Source organism: Trichechus manatus, unplaced genomic scaffold, assembly GCF_000243295.1.
Source record: "Trichechus manatus latirostris isolate Lorelei unplaced genomic scaffold, TriManLat1.0 scaffold00207, whole genome shotgun sequence".
NCBI classification, from domain to species: Eukaryota; Metazoa; Chordata; class Mammalia; order Sirenia; family Trichechidae; genus Trichechus; species Trichechus manatus.
This window is the reverse complement of record NW_004444143.1, coordinates 2604935-2624233: the sequence shown is the minus strand read 5'-3', so window position 1 is coordinate 2624233 and position 19299 is coordinate 2604935. Positions and strand designations below refer to the sequence as shown.

The following is a 19299-nucleotide window of genomic DNA, read 5'->3' as shown; positions in this document are numbered from 1 at the left end:
CACCCCAGCTCCGTCCCTTACTAGCTATGTGCCCTTGACCAGGGAAGTACTCCTGTAGCTGAGCCACAGTTTGCCCATCTGTAAAATGGGGTCGACATCTTCTACCTGACAGGGCTGTGAGCGGATGAGATGAGATCAGAAAGTTACCTCCAAGACAGAGATTCTCCTGGAGGCCGCCTCTGCACGCCCAGCTCTCCCCAGAGGCAAGGGCCAAGATGTCAGGGGAGGCGGCAGCAGAAGGTTCTCCTCTGGCCTCACGTCCCTGCGGCAGTCCCTGAACCCATGGCTGACTCTCAGTGTTCATTCCACCCCAGATCAGTGCCAGTCAGGGTCGGAGCCCCCGCCCTGCCTGAGACACAACGACACAACCGTGGCCAATGAGATGAGAGGGCACGAGTCGCGAACATTTCCACAAAGTCCCTCTGGCTCTCCGCCTTTCAGGCTCCTTGTGATTGGCCGGGTGGGGGCCCATGACTAGCTCTCGTCAGCGACTGGGAGAGAAGTGACTTGGCGATGGTGGCTGCCCGGGTAGCCTGGGTCCCGAAAGGCCGCCTGCTCACCAACCATGGAAACACTGAGTAGGTGAGAAGTCAACCTCTGTTGATTTGAGTCGCTGAGAGTCTGAGGGGCTGTTACTCAGCATAACCTCTATGAAATGGGGGGAGCCTGCTGGGAGGCCTCCCAAAAAAGTCTCCTTGCTCCCGAGACATAAGATGAGAACAAACGGTCTCTTCTCTTCCTCTAGTTGTTGCTGAGCCAGGTGTAATCCATAAGCCGCTGTTGCTCTCTTGCTACCAGCCTGAGGACAACGCTAACACTGAGGGTGGCAGAGAGGAGAGATGGAAGGAAATGGACCCTTGATAAGGTGGGTGAGACCCTGGATTAAATCTCCCTGGAGCCTGCCCTGCCCCTGAACTTCCTTTTCCGGGAGGTAACAAATTCCTACAACGCTTCAGCAGTCAAATTTGGTTACTTGCAGCCAGAAGCACTTCAACGACATACATGCTATACTCTGGGGAGTTACTGAGCCTCTATTAAACATTAACAAAGCTAATACTGTGACTCCCTACATGGCTGCTTGTGTCTATAGTTTCAACCTGGGCAGACCTGGAGGGGAGAAGAGTTGATAAACTGGGACCCCCAAGACCCACAAGAGAAGTGAACTGACTTCTCCAGGGTGACTCTGCTAGCTCAAAACCAGGGCTGTCTCTACAAAGACCAAGCTCTAAACCCCTAGGTGTTAACAACTCCAGGACAGCAGAGGGGTGTTGCCGAGTGCACTGGACTTTCTGCCAACTCAACCCTACTCACCTGCCAATCAAATACCTATTATCCCCCCACCCACTAGACCTCGACCTCTAAAATGCCCTCGGAAAAGAAAGATGGAGCCAGAACTCAATACGAAACGCGAGAAGTTAATTCTTAGTTTTCTTAACATCCGAGGTCTCAGTTAGTGGCAATTTAAGGAATTCTGTCACAGCGACTTTGACTATAAGCAATCTTCATCTTACTGGCTAACGTGGCACCCAGCCACCTGGCAAAACGTGGCTCTGCCACAGCTGGAAATTGAAGTGTTGAGGTGTTTGGTTTTCTCAAAATGTCTGTATCAAATCCAGGGTTCTAAAGGAAAACGGCAGCAGTGGCTGGGAGGCCACCCGGGGAGAGTGGACGGTTCGAGTGGTAGACACTGCAGCTGCTTCCCCGGTATCAATTCTTTCCTCCTCCTTGGTAATAGAATTGCGGTTGAATTTGGGGCCGCAATGTGATTGTTAACAGGCCACATTTCCCAGCCTCCCTTGCAGTTCTGGCCCATGAGATAAAAGTGAGCGTTGCACACAAGTTCTGGAAAACCTCCTTGCAAGCATGCCGCGGTGTGCCTTTTCATCTCCTCCTGGACTGGAGCAGCCATGTTGGACCAGGAGGCACCAGGCAAGGATGGCAGGGCATGAGAGAAAAGGAGCCTGGTCCCCGACAATCTGGGAGAGAGAAATAAACCACTATCTCGCCTGAACCACTGTTATTTGGGCTTTTCTGTATTACACAGCTAAACCTAATCCTAACCGATACACCATCTTTAGCTGGACATATTTAACCATGTTCTATCTTTCAGCTGAAGGAGTTCTAGTGGCGCAATGGTTAAGCGCTCAGCTGCTAACCAAAAGATTGGCGGTTCGAACCTACCCAGTGGCTCCTCGGGAGAAAGACCCGGTGATCTGCTTCTGTAAAGATTACAGCCAAGAAAACCCTATGGAGCAGTTCTTTTTTGTCACACGGGGTTGTTATGAGTTGGAATTGACTTGACATATCCAACACCAACCACCCGTCAGCTACTGCCCCCAATCAAGACAAACTGTACTTTATGCAATCATGTAATTTTCTTACTAACAAGCCTTCTAATTGTTCCAGTGCAAACTGGCTGACCTGTGTTGACCATTCATTAGGATGCTGACTGTGCCCCATTTGGGATCACTTCTATTGCTGCCAAATTTGGTCAAGCTGATTGAAAATCAGGACACCTCAGCATCTCCCCAGGCACAGCTCTGGGCAAACGTTTCTGGAACAAGAGAGGATCCAACATCTGTCTTTAACCTCATGTAAGAGACCTTAAAGTAACTTCTCTATCTTTTCTCAGAAGATAAAATCACTTCAGAGATAAAGGGTGTGGGCTTTTGGAGAGGAGCCAGTTGCAGTTCCAGGCGACTCCAGGCAGAAGCTGGATGGACTGCCTGGGAAGTCCAGGGTCGGGGTACCATCAAGTTAGCAGGGGCTGGCTGCTGGCTGCTGGCTTGAGCTTCCCACTCAGCCACAGAGGAAGGTACCAACACAGATGTGAATGTGGGCAAGGGCCTCACCCGATCACCTGAGGGTAGGGCTCGGCCCGCTCTGTCAATCGCCTTCACTGACTGATTGGACAATGGGGGTGAGTTATAGGATGGCTGGGCAAAAGGGTGAGCCGATGATGGAGCCTTTGTTGGCTACCTCCCCAACAGCCATCTTCTTTTTGCCTGCTGGTGGGGCCCAGATTCCTCTGGGGATCAGCCCTCTGCCACGGGACCTGAGTCAATGCTAACACTCCAAGATAGGCATAGGGGTCCAGTGCAGTCTGGGGTTGCTTCAAGGTTGGGCAAGCGATCCAGTTCTGGGGAAAGTGTCTTCCCTCTGAGGAACAAAGAGAAGCCCTTCTCTCGTCTTTTGCAGGGCACTGGGCACTGTTTTTGCTTGGGGCTACAGTAGCCATCATGGGGTCATGAGTGTAGCCAGGTTGCTAAGGGCATCCCAGAGCTGCATTCACTAGCCCCAGGGCCGCCTACCTCTGGACATAAGTCCCCTTAGTGCTTCATGCCTTCTTGGGTTAGATTTTCTGTCACCTGCAGCCAAATGCCTCCTAATTGATGTACCAATCTTTATGGAGAGGGCAGAAAAGAAATAGAAGGGAAAAAGAAAAAAAAAAGAAAAAGCCACCCAAGTGGCCTGATAAGCGAATGGCTGGCCCCAGTCCAGTCCTGCAGGCTTTCCAAGCCGGGCACACGGCTCTGTCCCAATGGTCTCTACTGAGCGTGGTGGTCTGCTCAGTTTGTACACGAAGGGGGCAAACTCCTGAGGATAGGGACAGCAACTGGCTGGCCTCTGTGCCTGGCTGCCAGCAAGGCCCAGGCACTCAGCAGTCACATTTATAACCCTTATGTAGATGACACAAGCTTGCTTGCTGAAAGGGAAGAGAACTTGAAGCACTTACTGATGAAGATCAAAGACCACAGCCTTTGGAATGGATTACACCTCAACATAAGGAAAACACAAATCCTCACAACTGGACCACTAAGCAACATCATGATAAATGGATAAAAGACTGAAGTTGCCAAGGATTTCATGTTACTTGGATTCACAGTCAATGCCAATGGAAGCCGCAGTCAAGAAATAAAACAATGCATTGCATTGGGCAAATCTGCTACAAGATACCTCTATAAAGTGTTAAAAAGCAAAGCTGTCACTTTAAGGACCAAAGTGCGCCTGACCAGGCCATGGTGTTTTCAATCGCCTCGTACGCATGTGAAAGCTGGACAACGAATAAGGAAGACTGAAGAGGAATTGATGCCTTGGAATTATGGTGCTGGTGAAGAATACTGAATATACCATGAACTGACAGAAGTACGAACAGGTCTGTCTTGGAAGAAGCACAGCAAGAATGCTCCTTACAAGCAAGGATGGCGAGACGACGTCTCACGTACTTTGGACATGTTGTCAGGAGGGACCAGTCCCTGGAGAAGGACATCATGCTTGGTAAAGTAGAGGGTCAGCGAAAAAGAGGAAGACCCTCAACGAGATGGACTGACGCAGTGGCTGCAACAACGGGCTCAAGCACAACAACGACTGTGAGGATGGCGCAGGACCGGGCAGGGTTTCATTCTGCTGCACACAGGGTCGCTGTGAGTTGCAACTGACTTGATGGCACCTAACAACAACAACAATGGAGCACTTACTATGTGCCAGGCGTAGCTCTACGAGCTCCATATGGTTCACCTCCCTTAATCTTCACAGCAACGCTCAGAGGCAGACACTTGACACGTGAAAAAATGGAAGTGCAGAGAGGTGAGTCACTCACCTGAGCTTGCACAGTTAAGAGGCAGGGCCTGGTTTTGAACTCTTAACCAGCATGCCACTGTGCCTCCTGGTAAATTTAAGATGGGCCATGGGACAGGTTCTGTCAAGGAGGGCCTTCGTGCTCCTAAAAGCTGGATGAACTCAGCAAGGAGGCCTGCCTCAGAGGACAGCAGAAGACAGGAGTTCAGAGGGGCCAACGGTCCCTGGCTGGGCTGGAATGCCCAACTTGGGCCTCAAAGGCTCAAGGATGTCACAGGACAACTCTGTAGCAGGAAAAGGCAAAAGGCCTTGACCTCTTCCTGTGGCCGTGACCAGCCCGGAGTGACACTTCTGGGGGTTTAGGGGGTGAGGTGTGCTCGCAACACTTGGCAAAATTCAGAACGCAGCTGTTGATGGAGATACTGTACTACAGTCATGTAAGACTCGGGGAGGCCGGGAGAAGGGTGCATGGGACCTCCCTGGACATTTCTTTGCGACTTCCCATGAATCTAAAATTATTTTAAAATAAAAGGCTTTAAAGAATAAGAATAAAACAGGAGCACCAAGACTTTGGGGGAGAAAACGCTCCCAGGAGTTATCAGTCACATCGTCCACACCACCTGTCATCTGCTAATCACTTCACATCAAGTGCCACCCACAGCCTCGACTCTTGCTGTGCCCAGGTGCCCCCGCACCCCCACCCCCATTCCTCACACACCAGGCCTCTCTCCTTCCCTCCTCCGTTCCGTGCTGCTGCCTTCTTTATTCCCAGCTGTGGACTTTGCACTGTCTGCAGTGAGTCCCCTCTGCCAGCCAGCTAATGCTCATTCTCCAGGCCCCGCTCACCTGCCACCTGGTCGGCCAGCGGCCCTCAGCTCTGGGCTGGGCTCTGGCTCCCTTCTCCGAGCTCTCAGTCCACCAGAGCTGGTCACAGTGCACGGCCTCCGAGACCCTCTCTCCACCAAGCGTCCCGAGAACAGGAATCCCTAGTAACCGAGCATTTCAAACCTCTCCCAGCCCCCAGCACACAGCGGGTCGCAGGACTCTCTGCTGAATGAAAGCTGACCGAGGCCACTACAAAATGAGAGAGCAGGCATGCCCTCCTGATTTCCACAGTGGACACTTGGAACCAAACGAAGCTTCAGTGCAGGGGCTCTCAGAGTGCGCTCCCTGGCTGGGCAGCACAAGCGTCGCACGCTCTCCTTCGGACTCGAGTCAGACTCCAGGGGCGAGGCCCGATAATTTGTCCTTTAATGAGCCCTCCGGGTGATTCTGATGCACACTAAAGGCGGAGAATCACTGCGCTAGTGGGCTGACCCCTGGCCTTAGGGCAGGTGGTCTCGTTTAAACAAGCTCACACACTCCATCCTTTCCCTGCACACCAAATATACGCTAAGTGTCTACCACGCACCAGGCCCTGTACTGTCAGGCGGAAACACAGAGATGACCTGGAAAGGCCCCAGCCTGGAGAGCAAGCTCATTCGCACGCTCTCTGTGTGCGCCACACACATGCTTAACTGGGCCAAAAGAATGGCGAGCGCTCAGACCACATCAGGAAATGCACTGCGGGGCACAGCAGCAGCACCTCGCCTGGTGCTGGGGGGAGGATCGGATCAGGGAAGGCTTCCTGGGGAAGCAGCTTCGAAGCTCCAGTTGGCAGAGTGGGGGTGGGGGGAGGAGTGAGAAGGACACAGGTGGGGGTTCTGAAATGCAGTCTACCTAGGAAACTGGCAGGGGTCAGTGTGGCTGGAGAGGTGGGCTGGGCCTCGCTGGCCACGGTGAGGGGGAGGGGGCCGGGCCTCGCTGGCCACGGTGAGGGGCGGGGGCTGTGTCCCGAGGGCTCCAAGAGACACAGGAGGGCTTGGAGCAGGGGACAGATGTGGCCAGAAGTAGAAAGATTCCTCTGGCTGCTTAGTGGAGAGTGGACCAGAGGTGAGACTGGAGGCCGGGAGCCCAGGGAGGTGGCCAGGGTGGGGCTAGGGCCAGGGCAGGAGAGCTGCTCAGAAGGCTGAGTGGACGGACCACGGGGATGCAGGTAAAAGGAAGGCTTCAGGGCCAAGCCTGCGGCTCTGGCCTGGGGACACGGGAATGGTGGAGCCGTCCTGAGAAAGGGAGCTGGGAGGAGGACCGGTGTAGTGCACAGGGCTGCAGGCACTAGAGAGCGAGCTCAGCTGGGGCCAGATCCTGCAGGGTCTTGACCATCAGTCTGCACAGCTTGGGTTTATCCTGAGGGCATTGGGGGGCCATGGAGAGCTTGGGGTGATCCTTGGGCTGCCAGGCTGATTGAGGTAGGGTGGATCCAAGGGGGAAGGGCCGAAGCTGCAGAGTTAAATGAAGGCTGTGCCGGACGGCGGATGGTCTTGCTCAAATGTGCCCCAAGGGTCAAGAAAACAGCAACCGCAGTTCTGACGCCAGAAAGCCAGTCATGAGTCCTGCGCAGCCTGGCCCTCAACCTTAATCCGAGATAGAGCCAGGGCCCTGGGGTGGGGGCAGGGAGGAGGGGTCCTCTGATGGCTTTCAGGGGTCCAGAAACCCCACAGAATGGCATATAAAACTGCGGAGTGCGTGCATCTCCTGGGGAAGACGGGTCCATAGCTTTCACGAGACCCCTTAATTTGAAAAGAGTGAAGAGATTCTGACCTTTCTGGCGATGGCTTGTATCTTGCGTAGGTGGTAGAGCCGGGGGTGGAGAAGCTCCCAGAAGGCTGTCGGTAGGGAGGGACTCTGTCGGCCCCTGCTGGTGATGCTGTGTAAGGGGTTTCCGGGAAGCTGACAGGCCTGGAACAAGAGAGAGGAGGGAGGAAGGAGGCGTGCAGGTTGAGCAAGAGAATACCCCTGATCTCAGAGAGGACAGACTGTTCCCTCAAGGCCAACCACGTCCCATTTGCTATCCCCCTGGAGATGGAGAGATGGCTGCTGAGCAGAGGCGGTGGGAAGCTGCCCTCCCTCCTTCTGCTGCTGCTGCTGCTCCCACCCCTTAGCCTCTGCAGCTGTGCCAGGCGCTGCCGCCGAAGACCGTTCTCCCCCGACTGCTGGGGTGGATCCCCCGACTTCTGGGCTGGGTCCCCCAACTCCTGGGGCGAGACGCTGCTCTGTAAGCTGGAATGCTTTTTTTTAAACCTCTCTATCTTTTAATATACTATATAATATATTCAAAAAATATCTGTAAGTCATACAGCATGAAAACAAAGCAAACCTGGGAACACACCACACAGCACGGAAACTAGAATAGGGCAATACCTCCTATGTACCTGAGTGCTTTTCCCCCTCCCACCGCCCTGCTTCCCCCAGGAAGTAACCAACATGCTCAGTTTTATGCTTCTCAGTCCCTTATACTGTTTACCATTTTAATCACATACATGGTAGGTCTCAGACCTCAGACCCTGAGCTCTCTAGCACTGAGCCCTTGCACCCAGCAAGGCCCACAACGAACACTTCGGGGGGAAGGAGGGAGGGGGGAAGGAGGGAGGGAGGAAGGGAGGGAAAGAGGGAGACAGGCAGCAAGGTGGAACGGTGGGAGGCGTAAGAGCAAGAGGGAAGGGAAGGACTGAGGCCAGGAAGAGAACGGAGGAAAGGCAGGAGAGGAGAGAGGCCGGGAAGGGGAGGATACAGGCGGAGGGTGGGAGGGATGTCCTTACCTCTTGCTGTGCAGTGGCTGGGACTCCCGGAAGGGGACCATGGGGGTCTGCTTCGGGGGCCGGCTCAGGGACTGGGCGTGGCCAGGGGTGGCTGGTGCAGCCCACTTGGAGGCTGGTATAGAGTTGTGGGATGCGGGCCCGCTCCACTGCCAGGGGGCATTGCTGCGGTAAGGGGGCCGGCTCCCAGGGGTCACGCTCTCTGGCTCTGTCTTGGGCTCTGAGGTATTCATGTCATAGGTCTCTGGCCACCCCCTGCGAAGAAAAACAGGCGTTAGTCAGAAAGGCCCAGCGGCCAGCACACACCCCCCCGCTGTCTGTCGGGGAGAGACTTTCTGCTCTGTACCACCTGGCAGGGTTGCCTGACCACACTGAGCCGTGCTGCTTACTTTAAAGGCAGAGGGGACGGCCCTTGAAAGTGGTCTGACGCCTACCAGCTCAGAGTACTCAACCAGGACAAGGCTGGACAGCGGGCCACAAGAGCCTGGCCTCTCTACCTCATCTCCTCCCTCTTCCTCCCATTCTGCCTTCCTCTCCCTCCTCCCTGGCCCAGACCTCAAGTCGGCCAGAGTCCTCCACAGTCACTCAGCCCCCCTTGGCGGCACTTGGGCCCGAAAAGCGGATGCCCTCAGATTCAAAGGACAGTATCTGCCTTGTTCCAAAGAAGCTCAAAGGCAGCTGGAAGGGAAGCAGGTGACCTACTTTGCAGGTTTTTCTTTTGTTTTTTTTGGAAAGCCACGAAATCCAGAACCTTGAAATAGCTGCGGAGTAGCCTGTGAGTCCCCCCAGACCAGGCTGGCACCTGCACGGCAGTTCCCCGGCTTGAGGTGGGCGGGCAGGGGCTCCCCACTGCTGCTGCACCGCGGCTCGGAGGGGCTCTGAGCCCGAGAGGCCGTGTGCGTGTCCCCCTCCCAGCAGTGCGGGAGCTGAGCTCTGGGGCACTCTCAGCCCTGCCCCGCTAGACCCCTGTGCGCTTCTGGGGCCCAGAAAGCTTGCATGGACACCCGGTAAGGACTCTGGTGGACCTGGTGGCTCAGAGGCTGTGGTCCATGACACAGCTACCGAGGACGATGCGCTCTGAGACCTGGGCTGGGCTGATTTTCAGCCATTCTTGGGGTTGGTAGGCCCGATGCCTCCCCGGTTACCACCTCGGCTAGGAGAACAATGCAGTGTCTAACAGAGCCTGTTGAGCTACATAGCCTGGCCAGAGGCAGAGGCAGGTACCCTCAGCACCCCGGGCGGCGCACACCTGCTCTTCCTGCCTGCCCAGCTTCTACCCCCTTCTCCTGACAACAGGTCTGTGTGCTCTGGGTGGGGCTGGCTCCATTTCCTGGCTCCAAGCATAAGCATGTGACTCAGGCTTGGCCAATCAGAAATGTCTCTCCCTCTGGCCATGAAGATTGGTGCAGGGATGTCACGTGCCCTCAATGGGGCCAATCAGAGCCAATGAGCATCAGTGCTGCCACTTTCTTGGGAACTACTTGGGGGGAATATCTATTTCTGATGGGGCTGTTGAGCTGGGGGGTGGGGGTGGGCCTGGGCTTAGCTCTGTGTGTGTGTGGGAGGGGGAAGGGTCATCTTTGGCCTTACGAGGTGAGAGTCTGCCTGAGAATGACTCCAACAGAGAAAAGGAGACACATGAAGATTCCTCTTGAGGTCGTGTGAGGCCCTGGAGACAGCTGTGCCTGTCTCTTCCTGTCTCCTAGTCTTGTTAGTCACAGGAGCCTGTGAAGTCCCCGCTTTGCTCCACGTTTTGAATCTGTTCTGTTGCTGATAACCAGCGTCCCGCTGAAAATATCACATTTTAGAATTAAGTAAATTGAGGCACAGAGAAGTTAAGCAACCTGTCCAAGATCACACAGCCAGTTGTTACATGCCGTCTAGTCGGTTCCGACTCATAAAAGAATAGAACGAAACACCGCCCAGTCCTGCGCCATCCTCACAATCGTTACGATTGAGCCTATCGTTACCGTCACTGTGTTAGTCCATCTCATTGAGGGTCTTCCTTTTTCTCGGACCCTTACTTTACCAAGCATGATGTCCTTTTCCAGGGACTGGTTCCTCCTGATAACATGCCCAAAGTGCGTGAGATGAAGTCTCCCCATCCTTGCTTCTAAGGAGCATTCTGGCTGTACTTCTTCCAAGACAGATTTGTTCGTTCTTCTGGCAGTCCACAGTATATTAAACATTCTTCGCCAACACCATAATTCAAAGGTATCAATTCTTCCTCGGTCTTCCATAGTCATCATCCAGCTTTCACATGCATATGAGATAACTGAAAATACCATGGCTTAGGTCAGGTGTACTTTAGTCTTTAAAGTGACATCTTTGCTTTTTAACAGTTTAAAGAGGTATCTTGCAGCAGATTCGCTCAATGCATCTTTTAATTTCTTGACTGCTGCTGCCATGGGTGTTGACTGTGGATCCAAGTAAAATGAAATCCTTGACAACTTCTATCTTTTCTCCATTTATCATGATGTTGCATATTGGTCCAGTTGTGAGGATTTGTGTTTTCTTTATGTTGAGGTGTAATCCATACTGAAGGCTGTAGTCTGTAATCTTCAGCAGTTTAAGTGCTTCAAGTCCTCTTCACTTTCAGCAAGCAAGGTTGTGTGATCTGCGTAATGCAGGTTGTTAATGAGTCTTCCTCCGATCCTGAAGCCCCATTCTTCTTCATATAGTTCAGCTTCTCAGGATATTTGTTCAGCATACAGACTGAATAGGTATGGTGAAAGGATACAACCCTGATGCACACCTTTCATGACTTTAAACCACAAGATATCCCCTTGTTCTGTCCGAACAACTGCCTCTTCGTCTCTGTACAGGTTCCACATGGGCACAATTAAGTGTTCTGGAATTCCCATTCTTTGCAATGTTATCCATAATTTGTTATGATCCACAGAGTCGAATGCCTTTGCATAGTCAATAAAACACGGGTAAACATCTTTCTGCTATTCTCTGCTTTCAGCCAGGATCCATCTGACATTGGTAATGATATCCCTTGTTCCATGTCCTCTTCTGAATTTGGCTTGACTTTCTGGCAGTTCCCTGTTGATGTACTGCTGCAACCATTTTTGAATGATCTTTAGCAAAATTTTACTTGTGTGTGATATTAATGATACTGTTTGACAATTTCCACATTCTGTTGGATCACCTTTCTTTGGAATCGGCACAAATATGGATCTCTTCCAGTCGGCTGGCCAGGTAGCTGTCTTCCAAATCACAAAGCCAGTAAGAAGTGGAAATAGGGTTTCAACGCAGTGAATTGACTCCAAAGCCCACAGCCTTAACCAACCATGCAGACCGTCCACTTGGAAGGAGCTTCAGACGAGCAGGTGAGTTTCTTCTGACTGCTCTCCCTGGGCCAGGAGACCCTGGGCACGATCTCCAGAGGGAAATATCATCCCTGTTCATGGGCCAGCCTGGTCTACACTGCTCTGCATCTGTTCCAAGGTCCTGGCTTTCATGGTCCAGTCATCTCGAAGGCAGCACAGAGTGGTGGGGACGCCGGGCTCCTGGGTCAGTCTGCTGGTTCAGATCCCAGCTCTGCCACTTGCCACCTGCATGGCCTGGCTGAGTGATTTCCTTCTCAGAGCCTCAGTTTCCTAATCTGTGAGATGGGGGTGGTCCCCACTTCACAGTGTGGTTGTGAGCATTCTATGAGTGTCAGCAGAGCCTGGCATTCCAAGTGCTTAAGAAGCCAGAGCCAGTGGTCTTCTCCTGTCGATTCCCTGGACAGTCCATCTGCTATTCCCACCTGCTTACAAGCAGAAGTCCCCCTTCCACTTCCTGAAGTCCAGCTGCACCTGCCTGGGGCTCTGGAACAAGTCCTCCCCAGCTCCTCCTCCCCAGCGTTCCCCAGTGGTCTGACAAACACCAGCATCGGAGCCATCTGGACTCCTCATACAGAAATCCAAATTCCTGGGCCCCACCCAGATCATCTGAAGCAGAATCTCCACCCTGGAGATGGGGCCCAGGAATCCTCATTTTACCAAGCTGCCTGTGATGTTTCTGACATACACACACACTGAAGTTTGAGAAGTCCTACCTTCATTTATTTAGTTTTTCAAATTGTTTTTAAGGATTAACGCATATAAAAGGATATCGAGTGAAAAGTCAAGCTCCCCTATCCATGCCTGCCCTGTTTCACCCACCAGAAGCAACCACCGATTCCAGCTTCCATGTATTCTTTCAGAAACATCCTATGCAGAGAAGCAAACAGTGTTTAAAATAGTAATAAAAAGACTAGCACACTATACCCCGGTATAGCATCTTGCTTTTCTACCTCCAATAAACAATACTTCTTCCCCTTCTGTGCTGGATTGAACTGTGTCCCCCCAAAATATCTGTCAGCTTGGCTGGTCAAGATGCCCAGCTTTGTGTAACTGTGTACCATTTTGTGGTCTGGTGTGATTTCCTTGTGCGTTGTGGACTCTATGTGGTGGGATGGATTGGCGGCGGTTGTGCTGATGAGGTCTACGTGATTGGGTGGTGTCTTAAGCCAGTCTCTTCTGAGATATGGGGGAGACGGGGCAAGCAGAGAGATGTGGGGACCTCACACCACCAAGAAGGCAGTGCCGGGAGCACAGCGCATCCTTTGGACCTGAGGTTCCTGCACTGAGATGCTCCGAGACCAAGGGAAGACTGATGCATCACAAGGACCTTCCTCCAGAGCCGACAGAGAGAGAGCCTTCCCCTGGAGCCGGCGCCCTGAATTCAGCGCCTGCTGGACCGTGAGAGAATAAACTTCTCTTTGTTAAGAGCCATCTACTTGTGGTATTTCTGTTATGGCAGCACTAGCTGACTAAGACACCTTCCCTCTTGCACAAACAGATTGACCTCAGTCTCTTTTAACAGTCGGCGACTATTCCATCCCATGGATGACCTACAACTTACAGCCTGCTCCCTGTGGGGGAGCACTCAGGTTTTCTCTAGACTTCTGTCTCTGCCAACGATGCTGCACTGAACGTTCTGTTCCCCCACTCTGGCCCCCGTGAGGCAGTCGTCTGAGGCCACCTGGGAATGCCCCCAGGCCCTCAGACCACGTCTCCACACTGCCTTCCTTTCCCTGGTGGAGCCCTGGTGGTGCAGTGGTTGAGAGCTACGGCTGCCAACTAAAAAAATGGTGGTTGGAATCCACCAGGCGCTCCTTGGAAACCCTATGGGGCAGCTCTGCTCTGTCCTACAGGGTTGCTACGAGTCGGAATCGATTTGACGGCAATGAGTTTCCTTTCCTTGATTCCCGAGGGCCATGGGGATTCCTTTCTTATCTCCTCTACCCACTCACTTGTGGGGTTTCAATTTCCTTCTCAGGGAGGAAATTCCAAGCCCCAGACCCAAGCAGAGGGAGCAGACCAAAGGAAACATCCCAGGATCGCCTTCCCCACCAGGCAGTGACAGAGACAGCAAGAGGGGGGCATCCCCCCGACCTGTGCCGGTGCCCAAGGTCACGATGACATTACCTTAGCAGAGGCTCTGCAAAGCCCTCCCACAGGCTCCTGGCTCCCCAAGGGCTTGTCTGGCTGCCGGGGGTGGGGCGGGGGTGACGCTCTGGTGCTCCGCTCAGTGTCGGGTAAGGCAAGACCACCGAGTCAGGATGCAGGCCACCGAGAGCTGGCTCCTGGTGAGACAGTGCCTCTGCCCCTCCCCATGTGTGTCACCTCGGAGCTTATTGTGACATCTGAGCCAGGTGGCCAGGGCTGCAGGGACTCCAGAGTGGGGGTTAGCAGCTCGGCACTGCTGCCGTCTGAAGAATGACAGAGGCCCATACGCCCCGGCCAGCCGGCCGGCTGACGGCAGGTCCTGTTTTGGCGGCCACCTTGTAAAGGGAGCAGGATGATCGGCTTTCTGCTAAACAGAGCAGGGAGCAACACTCATCCCTCCACCACACCCTCCGCGGCCTTGGCTCCCTGAGCTGGAGAACAGAGCTGCAGACTTTTCCTTTCACTTCAGCTGGTCCCTACCTGCATGGCCGGGGATGCCTCAGGGCCTCTCTCACGCAGCCAAAGGTTTGCAGGGTCACCCGACAGGTAAGCGGGCGCACGTGAACGTCAGCATGTGCGCAGAGCGAGACAGAAAGGGCTCTGTCCTGGCCCAAGGAGCCAAGCACCGGGGATCTTGCCTGAGGGTTACCTACGGCTGGACTTGCCCCTGCAGAGACCTGAGCGGGCGTGGCCTTGGTTCTGGGCAGGAGGGAGGAGGCACAGGGGAGCGGGAGAAGGGAACGCCTGGGGCTTCACTAGAGCCTCGAGGTGGAGGGACCTGGAGAGGTGGGTGGTGGCTTCAGGGTTTAGATCCACCCAAAACTGCGCCCAAGCCCAGGGCAAACAGGACTCGGGAAGGTGGGGCTGAAGCAATCACAGCTCACAGGCCTGAAGCTCTCGCCGGCTTTTGGAGGCAGCAGAATACCACGGAGCTGGGTCAACCTGGATTCGAGTTTTGACCTGCCACTTACTGACTGCACAACTTTGCACAAGTGACCTGCCTGCTCTGGGCCTCAGCTTTCTCATCTGTAAAATGGGGCTCACACCAGCCCTAGTGCGAGGTCTGGCCCGTCCCTCAGTGTCACCTCGTCTCGAGCCTTCCCCTCTGCTCCCTCTGCGCCAGCCACACAGACCCTTTTCCTGGTCCATTGCTAGGCTGAGGGCCTTTGTTCTCCCTCAGAGCCTGTATGATGGCTGCTCTCTACCTGTAAGGCATTCTTCCAGCTCCTCCTCTGGCCTTCGCTGACCACCCTGTCCAACGTCAGGTCATGTCCTTTATTTCCCTCACACCCACTATCTAATAGCTAATGTTTCCAGAGCACCCCTGTGGGCCCAGCACTATTTATGCACTTCGCAAGTCCTATCTCCTTCAACCTCACAACCACCTACGAAGAAAGGGTCTACTATCTCCCCCCATTTTACAGATGAAGAAACTGAGGCACAAGTGACAAAGCCACTTGGCCAGGGCCACAGTTAATAAGGGAAGAACCAGGGCTCGAACCTACGCAATCTGCCTGCACAGCCTGCCTTTGCCACTATGCTCTACTTCCTTCTCCTTGTGCTATCTGAAATCATCTTATTTGTTGTTGACTTATTTGTCTCCCCTGACTGACTCCTTAGCTCCACGGAGGTTAAGGCCTTTACTGTCCTCTGTGCGGATGTGTTCCCAGTGCTTGGAATACAATCTCTCTCTCTCTCTCACACACACACGCACTCTCTCACTGATCATCTCTGGAAGTTGCTAGAGTATCAACTCACTATTCTGAAAACTGCATTTATCTTGCCTTCACTGTACAAATGATACCTCAAGCTAACCAAATAGTTATGGAAGGAAAGTTCTTTTTAAGAGAACTCAACGAATAAATGAAGAAGGGATGATAGAATTGAGAACATTACCACTCTGTGACCCGTAACAAAATAATGGACCTAGGTAATGATCACAAATGGTTGCTAAAACCGTGAGGTGAAGAGCCGAGGGGAAACTTTCCAGTGACGGGCAGGCTGTCATCGTCTGTGCCCTCTGACCGCCCTCAGCATCGCTCAGAGGACAACCGGACGTGCAGTACCTCGTGATGGATGCGGACTAGGAAACTGGTCAAGATTCTGAATTACCAGTTTACGGGAAATACACATGCTAGAGGAATAGCTTAAAGGACACGAAAAAAAACAAAACAAAACAAAAAAACAACAAAAACCCAAACCTGTTGCCACTGAGTGAATTCTGACTCATAGTGACCCTAAAGGACAGAGGAGAACTGCCCCATAGGGTTTCCAAGGAGCAGCTGCTAGATTTGAACTGTTGACCTTTTGGTTAGCAGCCGAGCTCTTAACCACTGCACCACCAGGGCTCCCTAAAGGACATCACGGGGATGTAATCCACCAAATCCAAGAAAGGAGAACTCTAATGGACAAGTGCCCTGGTTTTTTCCCAAAATAAATTGCAAGGGAAAAAAAAAAAGAGTAAGGGGAATTTAAACACAGATTGGACAGTTCGTATTACAAAATTACTGCTTGACTACACCTAAAGTTTTTGGTCTCTATTGAGTAGCAATACATTCCAAGGTCTGAGACCGCTTCAGACAATCCAAGGTGGTCGTGGTAGTGACTGAAAACAAAACCAAACAGTGGCCATGTACTGAGAAGTGTTGCAACTGGGGGTTCAACATACTTTCATTACGTTTGAAATGTTCTCTTAAAGAAATGAAACCAAAGAATCCAACCCTCCACCAGCTTCCAGCTGCTCCTGCGATAAAACCCGAGCTCCTCATGGTGGTTCATGAAGCCCCACACAATCCACCCGTCACTTCTCTGTCCTGTTCTCCCGCCTCTCACCGCCTGTCACCCTGCCCCGGCCACGCTGGCTCCCTGCGGCCCCAGGAACACGCCCGCGCACTCCCACCACAGGGCTCTGCCCCGCCCGGTCCCTCTGGCTCGGAACCCACGGGCCCAGAAGCTCACACACTCTGACCACCCAGAGGGAAGTTCCCCTGTCCCACTCCTGCCCTCCTTTTTACCCTTCTGAGAACTCTCACAGCCTGGAGAGGCATTCCGGATCTCCTTACGTATGGCCTCCCTCCCTCTAGAACACAAATCACAAGACAGCAGGAACTTGATTTTGTTTGCTGTTGTGTCCCAAGCACTTTGAACAGAGCTTGCAAACAGTAGGGGCTTAATGTGTGCTGCGCATATGGGTGAAGTGAACGTGCCCCGTGTGCTTCCTCTAGAAAAGTGAACAATGAGGACACCCACCTCCTGGGGCTGTCGGGATAACACGCGCGTGAAGAGCCGAAACCAGTAACTGACACGGTAAGTGCTCAGAGACGCTCACGCCTGCCACAATCCCAGCGTCACCGTCCCTGTTGAGAAAGGGCCCGGCTCTCCCCCTCGACTTTGGCCTAAGTGACAGTGTCAGCGAAGCCTCAGGCCACTCGCCGGGAGCTGCCAACCTCCACCGCTCCTGCCCTGCAAGGGGGGTGCCTTACCTCCGGGGTGTGCCGTCGTCGAAAGGTGGGATGATGACCACCTTCACGGTGACAGAGGTGCGCAGCAGGTCGATCATCTGGTCGTGGGTCAGCGTGACCACAGCCACCTTGCAGATCTCCACCAGCCGGCTGCCTTGCCGGAGGCCGGCCTGCCAGGCAAAGCCGTAGTCCTCCACCTCAGCCACGGTCCCGTCGTACTTCACGTGGAAGCCCAGCTGCCCGAGCCCGTTCCGCCGCAGCGTCATGTCCACTGTCTCCCAGCCGTTGGTCATTACCTGCAGGCAACAGGAAGGACCGAGCCTCAGAAGGTGCTCTGGGTCAGCTCTTCTGGAAGGTCCCTGGTCAGATGCCCCCAGTGGAGGCCAAAGACCTTGCCGATTCCCATCTACCCTCCTAGGTGAGGTCTGCGTACCTAGAGGGTGAACACCCACTGAATCCTAGCCCAGGTTTCTAATTTCCAAAGAGTAAACATGGATATGGGACTACAACTTACCACCTTCCAGAGACTACGGCAGCCGTGAGCTGTGTTCTCAACCGTCCCTGCCTCCTCCTTCCTAGCACCTGGGGAGACTGTACTTCTTGGCCCCCTTGTGGCTGGCTGGGGCTGTGGGACTTGCTTTGGGCAATGAGTTGTGAATGGAATCGGCATGTCATCTGGGCTGGGGTCTTTAATTGCCAGTGTGAGACCCCCCCCCCCACCGTCGCCCTTTTCCTCTGCCACACTGACTGGCTGTCTGGTCAGCTGGGGTTCCAGGGTTAGGCAATGCAAAGCAAAGCCCCCGACTGAACCCAGGATGGGCATGTGATGAGCAAGGAGAAGCTTTGTGGTTCTAGCCACTGATGTTGTCTCCTGACTGACTCAATGTGTAACCAAAATAAGAGAAGCAACAGACAAGCATCGCTGGTATCTTTTCCAGCTTGGGGCCTCCAGCCGTATTCTCTTACTTCAGGATACTATTCTCAGAGGCACAAACCCCTTCCCATCTCCTCCTCAGACCTTCCTCCAACATTGAGCTGACCAGACCATGCAGGGCCAATCACTCACAACTTCATCTGTGGGACATTTTTCTCATTATAACGTTATTACCGTAAGATATGAGGACCTACCGAATAACCTCCTGTCCCTCAGCACGCTATCAGTGACCCCTCTTTTCCTGAGGGATGAAAAGATTAAAGTGACAAACTCTGGATATTAAGCAAGTCACTTGCACATCTGTCTACACATCAGACTACGTGTGCACACAGTAACATACACGCCCGCACACGCACACAAATCTTCCCATCTTCCATTCTCCGTTCTCCCCTTCTTCCTTTTAGTAATAAGGCCGCCATCGCAAAACAGGGTTCTGAGGGGCACGTGGCCTCCTCGTCAGGGACCCCATCCCCCGGCTTCGCTGGCAGCAGGCTGTGGACGTCTGACTAGGTGCTGACTGACGGGATGTGAGTGGCGGTGACGGAACTTCTACCTCCTGTTCTTACAGATGACACTGCCCCACACTCACTCTCCCCCTTCCCGTAGGCGAGAACGCGGACACGGGGTGACCCCGCTTTGACCATGCAGGAAAGCACAATCACCTGAGGGAAAGGAGAGGAAAGAGGAGCAACAATGTGGAAGGAATCAGGGTTCCTGAGCTGTCCCTGGCAGCCTCGACCAGCGTGAGTGCTGATTCCAAAAGAAAGAAACCCCAAACCCAAACCAAACCAGCTGCCATCATGGCAAACCCACTTGTGCAGAACAGAACTGCTGTACAGGGTTTTCAAGGCCGTGATCTTTGGGAGGCAGATTGCCAGGCCTTTCTTCCGAGGTGCCTCTGGGTGGATCTGAACCACCAACTTTTCAGTTAGTAGCTGAGCTCTTAATCATGTGTGTACTCCAAAGAAAAAGAAACTCCCATCTTATTTCAGTTACTGAATTTTTCAGTCCATTTTAGCAGGTCAGTCTGTAGCCACCTACCACAGCTATTTTGGATTGTTTTGTGTAGAGAACAGACAGGAGAGGAACCCTCCGACTGCTCTGTCTCTCGGTCCTGAAATTTCGGACCCGTGTTTTTTTAATTGTGGTAAAATCTGCGTAACATAAATTCTAGCATTTTAAACTGTATGGTCTGGCAGCATTTAGCA

General features: G+C 53.2%; 1 protein-coding gene across 1 annotated transcript in view; it reads right to left on the bottom strand.

Moving 5' to 3' along the window:
* Positions 1-19299, bottom strand: part of SIPA1L3 (signal induced proliferation associated 1 like 3) — a 190142-nt gene that overhangs the window by 58356 nt on the left and 112487 nt on the right. The window contains exons 9-11 of the mRNA XM_023742305.1: positions 17179-17453; positions 8217-8468; positions 7219-7356 (exon numbers count right to left, since the gene is read on the bottom strand). Of these exons, the coding sequence (XP_023598073.1) occupies positions 7219-7356; positions 8217-8468; positions 17179-17453 (665 nt within the window). The remainder of the gene's footprint in view (positions 1-7218; positions 7357-8216; positions 8469-17178; positions 17454-19299) is intronic.